The following is a 13,438-nucleotide window of genomic DNA, read 5'->3' on the forward strand; positions in this document are numbered from 1 at the left end:
TCTAATAAAGTTGGTAGCTATGTTTCCTATTGAAAGGTTCGGTAATGGTTACCAGTCTATTGTGCAGGTAAAACGTAAGACGGAATAATCTAAGCATCGACTTTATCCGCTCATACATTTACGGAAAAGTGTTGCTACTATTTGGTGTGGATTGTGTACACTCCATGTCTGCATGTTAAGGAAATTAGTTATTCCGTCGCGTGTGAAACACGATTCATCTGTGACGGGTATTTAGTTTACAAAAACATGCTGCGCGCTTTGTAACAAAAACCACACAGCGAATTGTCGTCGCGGGGGGAAATGTTCCTCTTCCAACGTTTGTACGGGTTAAATGTGGTAAGGCCGCAGACGCTCCTCTTTCAAACTGCGACAAACGACAGTGTGCGATACACCCACCTGACGGGCGATGCTTCTAATACCCTGAGTAGGATCTTCGTGGATGCAGTCGAGAATTTGTTCCTCAGCCTCCAACGTACGTTCTTCGCGTTGTGGGCCTCTGCCATCTGTGTGGGTTAGTAAAGAGCAGCATCTCTCAATCTATTCAAATTAAGTAGGTAGTGTAAGTTGTAGTCTGTGATTATTTATTTGATAATAAAACGGAAGCATATCAGAGCAGACAATCGGTTTCGCATACAGACTTAAATATGAAAAAGTAAAGATAAGTACTGTACAAAATTGTTACGGTTTTCGTGACCTCTTGTTGACAAACTGTCTGTTGGCTTTTGTCCGCCCCAGAAATGGAGGATGAAGCTCAGACAATGCCAGCCATTTGAGCTGGCGAAACGCCAGAAAAATCATCAAACAAACATCGGCCGCAGAACCATAGACAGAAGCCAACGGGCAGTTTGATAACAGGTGTACTGTGTTACGAGTGAATTGCAAAATAATCGACCGAGCGAAGTGGCGCATTTGTTAGCATACTGGACTCGCATTCTGGAGGACGACGGTTCAGACTCGCATCCGGTCATCCTCATTTAGGTTTTCAGTGGTTTATCTAAATTGCTTCAGGCAAATGCCGGGATGGTTTCCTTGAAAGGCCACAGCCGATTTCCTTCCCCATCCTTTCCTAATCCTATAGCACCGTTTGCTCCTCTCTCCCAAATCAACGAACCAATCAAAATAATCGACTAAAAGTAGAGATTCATGATGATATAAACCTTTGGTGAATACCAATAAATATCGATCGTTTGGGAACTCTTCGTCGTGGGAAGCGTTCTCGACAATCTCGTATAGCTGCCCTCGCAACACCTTTTAACTGGCCATAAATTAAATAAATGTTGCGTGGTTCAGTGACAGTAAATCTCCCTTCCACCCTAACCACATTAGGCGGCTGATTTTTTGGGATTTTGTTGGGTGGTAAGAATTAATTAGAATTTAATCAAATTTTGACATCATTTCATTCATATTTCGAACAGTTTTTGCGAATTGTTTCAATAATTTCACCCAAAAATAACAAAGTTACGTTGTGATGTCCGCTGAAGGCCGTGAGTATAGTTCTTCAATTGCGTGCAGTAAAGTCATTCCGATTTTAATCTGAAATCAAAAAGGTTTTCAGTTTACATTAATTACTTATTTTCTAAGAATATGAACCTCAATGCAGGTGAAAATACTGAAAATTAAACGTTTTACAGGCGTTGGAATCATTTTCTTCGATTTTCATCATATTTTTTCTAATTATACAAATAAAAATACCCTTAAATTCATGATATCATCTCAGATTTAGTTCATATATAGTCGTAATTTTGTAAAGAATCATACTATCTATTTTCATGATGATCAGTTCTATACTTTTTGAGTTAGACGGCATGCAAATGTGAAAAGAGTCATTTCGAGATAAACGCGTTTGAAAAATAAATTCACGGAAACTAGAAATTCAAAGAAGTTAACAATAGCGTAAAATGCTTATCGATTAATCTGCGAGTCCAGCATTATATACTAATCCTTCGTCTTCGTCATAGGCTTCGTTTTGCACTTGCAGCAGTGCTTTCGAGCTTAACGACCTTCCTTCGATTGCATCTAACTACGCCGATTCTGCCGACTCACGCGCTGGTTATCCTTTTGTTCGGCATAACTGAAGCTTCGTGTGCCTACTACAATTCCTGCCTCGTTCATCACCATCAGAAGGGATGAATTTCCTTCATTGAATAAGCCCGCTGCTACATACGATGCCAATTCAACGACTTTCAGTCCGGAGTGAAAGTGTTTAGGAGGTGGAATTAAAACTTTCATTCGCAGTTTGAGTGTGGCCACCTAAACATCTCTCCAGTAATTCATCCCTTGCTAAATCTTAATATATTGGAAGAATTTCCTTCTGGACCCGATGTGCACTCGGTTCTATGCTCAGAAAATCTAAACGAATGCGAATTTCGCTTTGAAATTTTGACAGGTATTCTTAGATAGTTAACCTACCGATTTATGCAATTTAAAAAAATCGTATATTTTTTACCTACTAATGTGGTTTCCCCCCTTAACAGAGCTGAAATAACGTCAACACAGGTAAACATGACGACTGCCCAGGATTGGAGCATTGCAGTGACTCAACCACGCAGGCCGTCGTTGCCTACGTGTTTGCGACTCACGCTCGCGATTTCAACATGCGCAGCGGAAAATCTCCACCTACATCATACTCCGCGAGCCACTTAATGGTGTGCGGCAGAGGGTGCTTTCGGTACCACTATCTGATCCCTCCAACACTGAGCACTCGCAAACAGTGCGGGGGAAGGAAGAATGATTGTCGGTGAGCCTCTGTATTGGCTTTAATTTCTCGAACTACCTCCTCGTGGTCAATACGCGAGATGTATGTAGGGGGAAGTAATATGTTGTCCGACTCCTCTTGCAAAGTGCTGTCCCGAAATTTCAGTAGTAAATCTCTCCGTGATGCACAACGCCTCTCTTGTAACGTCTGCCAGTGGAGTTTGCTTAGCATCTCCGTAACGCTCTCTCGCCAGCTAAACGATCCCGTGACGAAACGCGCCGTTCTTTGTTGGATCTTCTGTATCTCCTCTATCAGTCCTCCATGATAGGGATCCCAGACAGATGAACGGTACTCAAGACTCGGGCGAAAAAGCGCCTTATAAGCCACTTCTTTCGCGGATGAGTACATTTCCTTAAGATTCTTCCTATGAATTTGAGTCTGGTGTCTGCTTTTCCCACTATATGTTTTATATGGTCGTTCCTCTTAATGTCCCTCTGGATAGTTACTCCTACATATTTTACCGTAAACGCTGTTCCCAGTTGTTCATCATCAATAGCGTAGCTGTACAATAGTGGATTTCTTTTCCTATGTATGCGGAATATGTTACATTTATTTACGTTCAGGGTCAACTGCCAGAACCTGCGCCATTCATCAATTCTTTGCAGCTCGTTCTGCAAATTCTTGCTATCTTCTAGCGTTGCTACTTCGGTATAGACAACTGCGTCGTCTACGAATAGCCTTAAAGAGCAGCCGACGCTTTCTACTAGATCATTTATATATATTGTAAACAGCAACGGTCCTATCATACATCCCTATGGTACTCCGGATATTACCTTTACATCTGTCGATTTAGTTCCGTTAAGAGCGACGTGTTGAGTTCTATCTGCAAGAAAGTCTTGAATCCAATCGCAGATCTGCTCCGATACTTCGTAAGCTCTTTTTTTTTTTTTTCATTAAACAGCAATGCGGGACGGTATCAAATGCCTTACTGAAATCAAGGAACACGGCCTCAACCTAAGCGTCGCACAAATCTTTTATAACGCCAACACTTTCAGTATTCTGCAAACAGGCAATTCGTTCACTGTGATGCGTCTGTCAGCAGTCACCAATTCGTTAACTCTCTGCACATTGTCTGGAGTGTGTGCCACTGCGAGGACAATCCTAAATATTGCCGTGCCCGCTTTCATCACGTAACCTGCTTGCCCACCGACTAACTGTACTGCAATCGACAGAAGCATCTCCATACACCTTTCTCGACCTCTTGTGGATGTTTCCCACTGTCTCGTTATGACAGCACAGGAATTCTATGACAGCACATTGCTTCTGACGAACGTCAAGTGTAGCAGCCATCTTGAAGAGATGCCGCGACGGCGCCACTCACGGGAGCAAGTTGAACGAAGTTTGAAAACAAGCGGGAATGATGTATCTACACACTGTGAAACTTTCACACATGCGGAATGAAAATCTGTATTTTTAGGAAAATAGTGTGCATTTCTTTTCAGTGACTCTCGTAACAGCAACAGTTAAACACGAAGATTTAACCAGTACTACAGCAGCTACTAACAAGTGCTGCTGCACGCGGTAGCAAACGCAGTGGGCCATAGCGGTGCTGGGGTACTGGCTATTCTTCGTGTTATACTGCCGCCGTTAATACACATCGATAAAAGAAATATCGCACTAGACTAATTTGCGACCGCTCTGCCGATTGGGCACACACAATTTTGTTTGTAATGGGAAATAAACTTACGCTTTCCGTTGACGTTTGGCGGCGCTTACAAAGGTGGTGAGCAGCATTTGTCTGTGCTGACTCCAGCTACACATTGGAAAAAAAGAAATTTGCAGATAACTAGCGAAATGCCACAGAAAACGCGCCTGACGACTCCTAAGAACGGCAACATGTATACATGTCATTAACTATCAGATACAGTATGCCATTCCTGTGTAGCTCATAGTCTAACTCCCTTTTTAATTTACATAATAATGTGGCACTTTACTTCAGTTCTTACCTTGACTAGTGAAATATAGTATGGGCCTTGCAGTTTTAGGTTTTTGTATGCAGTTTCATTTCAGTATTGTTGGTGACATTCTAGGGATATTCGGAATATAATCGCCGTTCGATGAGAGAAAATTGTACATTCATCAGAAAAAATATTTAGCGACGTTTTTAATTTTCTACAAACGTATTTCGCTTTTCCACGTTACCGCCTTTTATTTACAACAAGAGAAGTACCCTGTGACGAACGGCTGCAGTCGAATAAAAATACCTCTAAAATTCTAAGACGAATCAGTTCTGCAACCTATCAAGATCATTTAACTTTCAAACTCAGTTTATATGTGAGAGCTACGGCGAGACGAAGCCTCTCCGTCGTTTGTAGGTCCCTGGTTCAATACACAATACACACTACAGTGTAATGGATAACTATTATATCCATCAGATTCACAAGAGTCATAAATGAGTTATTACTTGGCAAAAAGCCCAGCATTTGCTCGAAACATTGTATGTTACCACTTGCTTATAGACTCATGTTTCCCAAAACAGAAGGTGATGTGTTTCTGTAGGTGCTCCTTTATACATTATCGAAGTGCAAATGTGGAATTTGAGTGAAGTGATTAAAATACAGAGCTATGGAACAGTACACACACTTTGACAGGGTTAACATGTGAATATGTTGCATCATTTTCGACTGCGCTGCTGTAGTTAATGTAAAAAATCTCACTGGTTACTTTACTATCCAGAACTCTACGATGTTTACCGTACAAACGCGGCCGACACTAATAGTTCAGGAGTGCTTTGTGACAAGATTGGGACGAAAGAGTTTTTTCATTGTGGCACAAAATGTAGCCATATCGAAAAACTCAATAACTTCTTAGTGATTATTGTTTTGTTTTATCACAAGTAAGATCATTAAAAATAGAATCCCTACTGACATAGTCTCACGTTTCAGTTTGCTGTAAACCTGATATATGAAGATATCCCAAGACAGTGTCTCAATCTCATCGCCGAAAAGGCCTGGGAGCAAGGACACGTATGGGTAAGTATGATGATTTTTTTATAACAACTGATGCTTTATCTATGAGGGAGGTGTCACATTAAGGTCTGTGAAATTTTTCTGACTGAAAATATTTGGAGGTGTTCTGATTGCGTTATTGCACTATGATATTGTAATTCGATTGTTCAGTGGTTCACGCCTATTGCAAATTTAAGTATTTGGTTTGAGTGGAACTATAAGATTTCCTTTCGAAAATACGCTGAAGAAACTGGTGCACCTGCATAATATCATGTACGGCCCCAGCGAGCGCACAGAAGTCCCACAACACGACGTGCCATGGACTTGACTAATGTCTGAAATAGTCCTGGAGGGAATTGACACCATGAATCCTGCAGGGCTGTTCGTAAAGCCGTAAGAGTACAAGGGGTGGAGATTTCTTCTGAACAACACGTTGCAAGGCACCCCAGAAATGGTCAATAATGTTCATGTCTGGGGAGTCTGGTGGCCAGCGGAAGTGTTCAAACTCAGAAGAGTGTTTCTAAAGCCATTCTGTAGCAATTCTGGAGGTGTGGGGTGTCGCATTGTCCAGCTGAAATTGCCCAAGTCCGTCGGAATGCACAATGGACTTGAGTGGATGCTGGTGATCAAACAGGATGCTTACGTACATGTCATATGTTAGAGGCGTATCTAGACGTATCAGAGGTCCCATATCAATACAACTGCACACACCTCACACCAATACAGAGCCTCCACCAGCTTGTACAGTCTCCTGCTGACATCCAGGGTCCATGGATTCATGAGGTTGTCTCCATATCCGTACACGTCCATCCGCTTGATACAATTTGAAACGAGACTTGTCCGACCAGGCAACATGTTTCCAGTCATCAACAGTCCAACGTTGGTGTCGAGGGGCCCAGGCAAGGCGTACAGCTTTGTGTCGTGCAGTCATCAAGAGTACACGAGTGGGCCTTCGGCTCCAAAAGTCCATATCGATGATGTTTCGTTGAGTGGTTCGCACACTGACACTTGTTGATGGCCCAGGATTGAAATCTGCAGCAGTTTGCGGAAGGGCTGCACTTCTGTCACACTGAATGATTGTCGTCGTTGGTCCCGTTCTTGCAGGATCTCAATCCGACCGAGCGATGTCGGAGATTTGGTGTTTTACCGGATTCGTGATTTCAAGGTCTATTAGTGAAATGGTCGTACGGGAAAATCCCCACTTCATCGCCACCTCGGAGATGCTGTGTCTCATCCCTCGTGCGCTAACTATAACACTACGTTCAAACTCACTTAAATCTTGATATCTTGCCATTTTAGCGGAAGTAACCGATCTAACAACTGCGCCAGACGCTTGTTGTCTTATATAGGGATTGCCGACTGGAGCGCCATATACTGCCTGTTTACAAATCTCCATATTTGATTACGCATGCCTATACCAATTTCTTTGGCGCTTCACTGTAAATCTTTCGGCAACAACGAGGAGGAGTCAAAAAGTAAAGGGACTTTTGCAGTTTGCCACCGAAGGGCTTGGTAACACCGCTAGTATCCAGGGCTGAAGTATGTCGTCTGGAACAGTTCTACACAACGTGTCAGTCTTATTCTCGCGCTAGTTGTGTATTGTAGCAGACCGTGGAACATGGCAGCTCCATTGTCGATCTGCACCAAGGAGGATATTAGGGCAGTCTTGCGCTCTTTGTTTGCAGAAGACGTTAAACCTGTGAAAATTATTCGTCGAATGCAAGTGTAGTGTGGTGACAGCTATTTATAGCGTAGCAAGATCTACGAATGAACAGAGCGCTTGAAACAAGGAATGGCGAGGAAAGATCAGGCAGGTCATCGACGTCAACAACTGTGGACAATTTTGAAGTCGTTGAGGGAGTGGTGATGGAAAACGCAGTGGACGGAATCGCCAATGCTTTACATATCAGCCATGGTTCAGCACATTCCATCTTATACGACAGGCTAAACTTTCGGAAAGTATGTGCAAAATGGGTACCGAATAACTTCCAGCGTAGCGTAAGACGCAAAGGATGGTCATTTCTCGTAAAAATTTGACTCGTTATCATCGCGAGGGAGATTGATTTTTACAGCAAATCGTTGCGGTAGACGAAACGTGGATGCCGCATAACGAACTGGGAAGTAAGGGCGCGAGCATGGTTCGGAAGCCCCCATCATCACCAGAGGTTAAGAAATTTTAACGTCAGCCATCAGCTGGTAAGATTATGCTAACAATGTTGTGGGACATGGAAGGTGTTGTAGCCGTTCAGCTTACCCCAAGACGCGAAACTGTGAACAGTGAGAGCTACTTTGATGTGTTGCGAACTAAACTGAATCTTGCAATAAGATCCAAACGTCGCGGGAAACTGCGAAAAGTTGTTACCCTGCAGCAAGAAAACGCTCGGCCACATTCTTCCAAACAGAGGGCTGGAACAGTAAAGAAGTTGGGATTCGAATTGCTGGAACACCCGCCATACAGTCCAGGCCTGGCTCCAACCGGTTTCCATGTTTGGACCAGTGAAGGAAGCGCTCAGCGGAAGAAGATTCGCAAACCGATGTAGACGTCGTTGATGCGGTGCAAGATTGTTTACAGGCACAACCAGAAAGCTTTTTTCCGACGGAATCAAAAAACTTGTGAAACGTTGCACAAAGTGTGTTGAAGTCCAGGGAGGTTGTGTAGAAAAATAATGTGTGTTTCAATTTTCTGTCGTCAGAATAAATATTTTTTTTCTCAAATGGCTCTGAGCACTATGGGACTTAACATCTGACGTCATCAGTCCCCTAGAACTTGAGAACTACTTAAACCTAACTAACCCAAGGACATCACACACATCCATGCCCTAGGCAGGATTCGAACCTGCGACCGTAGCAGTCGCGCAGTTCGGGACTTCGCGATTAGAGCCACTCGGCCACCGCGGCCGGCTTCTTTTTCTCAAAAATCTCTTTACTTTCTGACTTCCCCTTGAATTTATGTTTTTTTTAAGGAATTTGACACTTAAAATGTTCAAGTGTTACCGAAGATCCAAATTTCAGTTTCTTAGCTTTACCTTCAACAATATCAGCAACAAAACAAATTATTCTGCGCTCACTTATACTGCCAAAGATAATAAGAATTATAAACATCCAAACCGAAACAGTTGAAGAAATAAATGAAATGTTGATATGTGAGATGGAGGATTCGTAAATGAAGCCCACAACGTAAAATTAGGATTGAAAACGTACATGAAATATTTTATGCCTTGTGTGGTATTCTAAAGGGCAAATGTATATATAGAAAAACAAAAACGGGCATCTATAAATCACTTATACTCAACATATGCATGTGAAAATTGGGACTGAAGAATATTCATCAGGAATATAGTAGGCAAAATGTTTGGGGCAGTGAAGGGCCATGTCAGCTGAGGAGGGCGCATTCGAAAAAAATGTGTAAGTATCTGATGAAATGTGCAAACTCGCATTCAGTCACGTATCCCAATACGACAAAAGTCACTTCTTCGACACGACTGAAGCCATTCACTGAAAAAATGTACTATCTTAGCCAGTAAGTGAAACCCTTCTTAGCTCACAATGAATGACTCCAGAGTGTCGAAGAAGAAGCACATATGATCATGAGTACTCGCTGATTGCATAGAAATACCTACTGCTTTACTGTGGATCTAACAATCAATCTTGACGCAGCAAGTCCTTAACTGAATTAATTACGATTACTGAAAGACAATCACATAATTAGCCAATGGAATTTCTCTTTAGCTCATCTACGCTACGTGTGAAACGTACCTCAAGTGGCCCATAGACTGGCGATCATACTGAGCAATATTTCATATTGCACAATAATAATGACCATCTTAAGATGATATTGAAGGTTGCCTAATATAGTGTACAATATACTGACAAATGAACTGTAATTAGCTTTTACTGACCTAACTATTTACAAGTGGTAAAGTCTATGGCTAATATTGCGCGCTGCGCAATAGAATTATAGGATTATTTTTTTCGAAATCCCCTCATTCCGCAGTTATTCCCAATTGCGATGCAAAGGGTTGAAAATGAGATGAGCGTACGGCATTTATTGGCCGGAATATCTCTTTCGGGGTTCGGCCGCCGTATTGCAAGTCTTTTTAGTTGACACCACTTCGGCTACTTGCGTGTCAGTGATGATGAAAATGATGGTGAAGGACACACAACACCAAGCCCCTTGCTGGGAATCGAACCCGGGCCCCCCTAGCGCTGTAGGCGGTAACACTACCCCTGCGCTACGCGGAGGCGGGGTTGAAATTTGGCTAAAAGGTGCCAACCAGCATTTGCCTTGCGGTGTTTCAAACAGCAACGTGTCGACACATGCGAAGAAAAGGCCAAAGCTCAGAACTTCATGTGAGGTGTAAGGTGGGTTAATGGTGTCACATTGGCACCAAATTCCACTACAGCTCTTCCCAACGCCGCCGTCGGCGTGTCTCACGATGGGAAGGTCGCCGCAACCCCTCTTACCCACATTTCATTTCACCCCTTCTCTTGACGCCTCTGCTGTGGAGGTCAGAACCGCGACGCCAGCGTTGAAGTCACGTGGTTTGTTTACGGGTGCCCGAGGGAAACGTTTCACACACACAGCCGCTCAGGATCCACACGAAAGGGCTACGAGGGGGGGGAGGGGGGTTCATAAATGGAACCACCATTTTCCCTGGGGCGTTGATATCCATACAGTTCAGAATGCGATGGGCAACAGGACGAAGTGCTTCACAGCCTTCGACACTACTGACAACCCTCGACGTTTCAAGCCTTCCCTGAGCACACTGGGGGGTTGCACCTCTAATGAACGTGATTGCATTCATTCGGAATGCAGCGCGATCGGCAATTTTACTCTCGTGTAGAGGTTGGCACCACTAGGGACCCGACGGTTCAATCCCGCGTCCGGCCATCCTGATTTAGGTTTTCCGTGATTTCCCTAAATCGCTCCTGGCAAATGCCGGGTTGGTTCCTTTCACGGCCGACTTCCTTCCCCGTCCTTCCCAAATCCGATGAGACCGATGACTTCACTGTCTGGTCTCCTTCCCCAAAACAACCCAACCAACCACTAGGGACCCCTCAGTACCATTCCATGGAATCTGAACGTGACTCGAAGCAGCAGAAGGTGCTTATGATTTTTAAACCTCCTGTTTCGCATCCTCCTGTAGCTTGGTGATGAGGGGGTGCAACATTGACACACATGTGAACAAAGTGGCAAAGGGTTCCTCTAAGACTCTTTGGTTCAGGAAATCCACCTACCTATCTTTACCGAGAATGTTAAACGTGAAACTGTACTGAAACAACCTGTGAAGTATCCAGAATGAGATTTTCACTCTGCAGTGGAGTGTGCACTGATACGAAACTTCCTGGAAGAATAAAACTGTGTACCGGACAGAGACTCGAACTCGCAGTAAGGTAAGAGATGAGGTACTAGCAGAAGTAAAGCTGTGAGGACGGGGTGTGAGTTGTGCTTGGGTAGCTCAGATGGTAGAGCACTTGCCCACGAAAGCCAAAGCCCCGAGTTCGATTCTCGGTCCGGCACACAGTTTTAATCTGCCAGGAAGTTTCAACCTGTCAAGTATTCCTAGGCGCCTACAGGAAGGCACGTGAAACAGAAGGTGTGCCGAGGGGTTGTCTGCCTGCAGGCAACTCGAAGAACTTGGCAGGGTCCGCCGCTCGTGGTCTCGCGGTAGCGTTCTCGCTTCCCGAGCACGGGGTCCCGGGTTCGATTCCCGGCGGGGTCAGGGATTTTCACCTGCCTCGAGATGACTGGGTGTTTGTGTTGTCCTCATCATTTCATCATCATCCAGGAAAGTGGCGAAATTGGACTGAGCAAAGATTGGGTAATTGTACGGGCGCTGATAACCACGCAGTTGAGCGCCCCACAAACCAAACATCATCATCATCATCATCAACTTGGCAGGAGCGAATATTGCAGTCGTGCTGCACTGAAGTAGTATGATCATTTTCGATGGCGAATCAGCCCCATAATGTCCTTTGAGATGGTTTCATACATGTGCGGTTCTCACTACCACACAAAGTGAGTGTCCTCGTGCCATGTTGAGTCATCATCAGATTATGTATCTCATCTGCATGTAGAAATTTGAAGCAAATCGGCACATCAAAAAAAGTTTTGCGTCACCCCGTTCCCAGAACTCCTGAAGATAGACGTTAACTATGGATATTGTATCACAACACAGTCCTGTTGACTATTCGGACATGTCACTAAACCTGCCCAGAGATGTAAACAACCTTGCATGAGCAGCGCCTATTAGATGGAGCTGGTCTGACAGCCGATCAGTTCCAGTCATTCCACCAGGAAGCAGGTACACGGCTCGTATTGTCGGTAGTTCAACCATGCCTATATGGTGAATACCGAAGTTCAATCGCGTCCGTATTGTTACTTTGTGCCAGGAAAGGCTCTCAACAAGGGAAGTGTCGAGGCATCTCAGAGTGAACCAAAGCGATGTTGTTCAGACATGGAGGAGATACAGAGAGACAGGAACTGTTGATGACATGCCTCGCTCGTGGCGCCCAAGTATTACTACTGCAGTGAATGATCGCTACCTACGGATTATAGCTCGGAGGAACCCTGACACCAATGCTACCAAGTTGAATAATGCTATTCGCGCAGCCACAGGACATCGTGTTACGACTCAAACTTTGCGCAATAGGCTGCATGATGCGCAACTGCACTCCCGACATCCATGGCGAGGTCCATCTTTGCAACCACGACACCATGCAGTGCGGTACAGATGGGCCCAACAACATGCCGAATGGACCGCTCAGGAGTGGCATCACGTTCTCTTCACTGATGACTGTCGCATATGTCTTTAACCAGAGAATCGTCGGAGATGTGTTTGGAGGGAATCTGGTCAGGCTGAACGCCTTAAACACACTGTCCAGCGAATGCAGCAATGTGGAGGTTCCCTGCTGTTTTGGGGTAGCATTATGTAGGGCCGACGAACGCCGCTGGTGGTCATGGAAGGTGCCGCAACGGCTGTACAATACGTGAATGCCATCCTCCGACCGATAGTAAAACCATATCGTCAGAATATTGGTGAGGCATTCGTCTTCAAGAGCAACAATTCGCGCCCCCATCGTGCATATCTTTTGAATAACTTCCTTCAGGACAACGACATTGCTCGAGTAAAGTGGCCGGTATGTTCTCCAGACCTGAACCCTATCGAACATGCCTGGGAAAGATTGAAAAGGGCTGTTTATGGATGACGTGACCCACCAACCACTCTGAGGGATCTACGCCGAATCGCCGTTGAGGAGTGGGACAATCTGGACCAAAAGTGCTTTGATGAACTTGTGGATACTATGCCACAACGAATACAGGCGTGCAATGATGCTTATGTGGGTCTCTATTCCAATTTTCCGTACAGGTTCCGGAACTCTCGGAACCGAGGTGATGCAAAACTTCTTTTGATGAGGGTATATACAGAGTGAGTCAGGAGAAAAGGTACATGCTTTGATGGGTGATACAAGTGATGATTCTGAACAAAAAAAAAAACTTCTAATAAACATGTGCCCTTTTCGTAATCGTTTCCGAGTAAACCAATGAAAACTACTAGGAAAGGGAAACGTGCAGCGTCGTCCTTACTAACTATGTCAGTACGCAGTTCACTTGTGCAGTTGTTTACCTCAAGTCTCAGTCCGACAGTGCTTGTCGTAGTGTAAGGTACTACAGTGTTGTTACGTGAACAACGAATACAGTTTTGTGTGGTGAAAATGCCACGGATCTTCACAC

The 13,438-nt window shown here is 44.4% G+C and overlaps 1 protein-coding gene across 1 annotated transcript in view; it reads left to right on the forward strand.

The window, feature by feature from the left end:
• LOC126143349 (uncharacterized) overlaps positions 1–13,438 on the forward strand; it is a 92,290-nt gene that overhangs the window by 68,989 nt on the left and 9,863 nt on the right. The window contains exon 5 of the mRNA XM_049915365.1: positions 5,641–5,727. Within this exon, the coding sequence (XP_049771322.1) occupies positions 5,641–5,727 (87 nt within the window). The remainder of the gene's footprint in view (positions 1–5,640; positions 5,728–13,438) is intronic.

Source organism: Schistocerca cancellata, unplaced genomic scaffold, assembly GCF_023864275.1.
Source record: "Schistocerca cancellata isolate TAMUIC-IGC-003103 unplaced genomic scaffold, iqSchCanc2.1 HiC_scaffold_792, whole genome shotgun sequence".
Classification (NCBI taxonomy): Eukaryota; Metazoa; Arthropoda; class Insecta; order Orthoptera; family Acrididae; genus Schistocerca; species Schistocerca cancellata.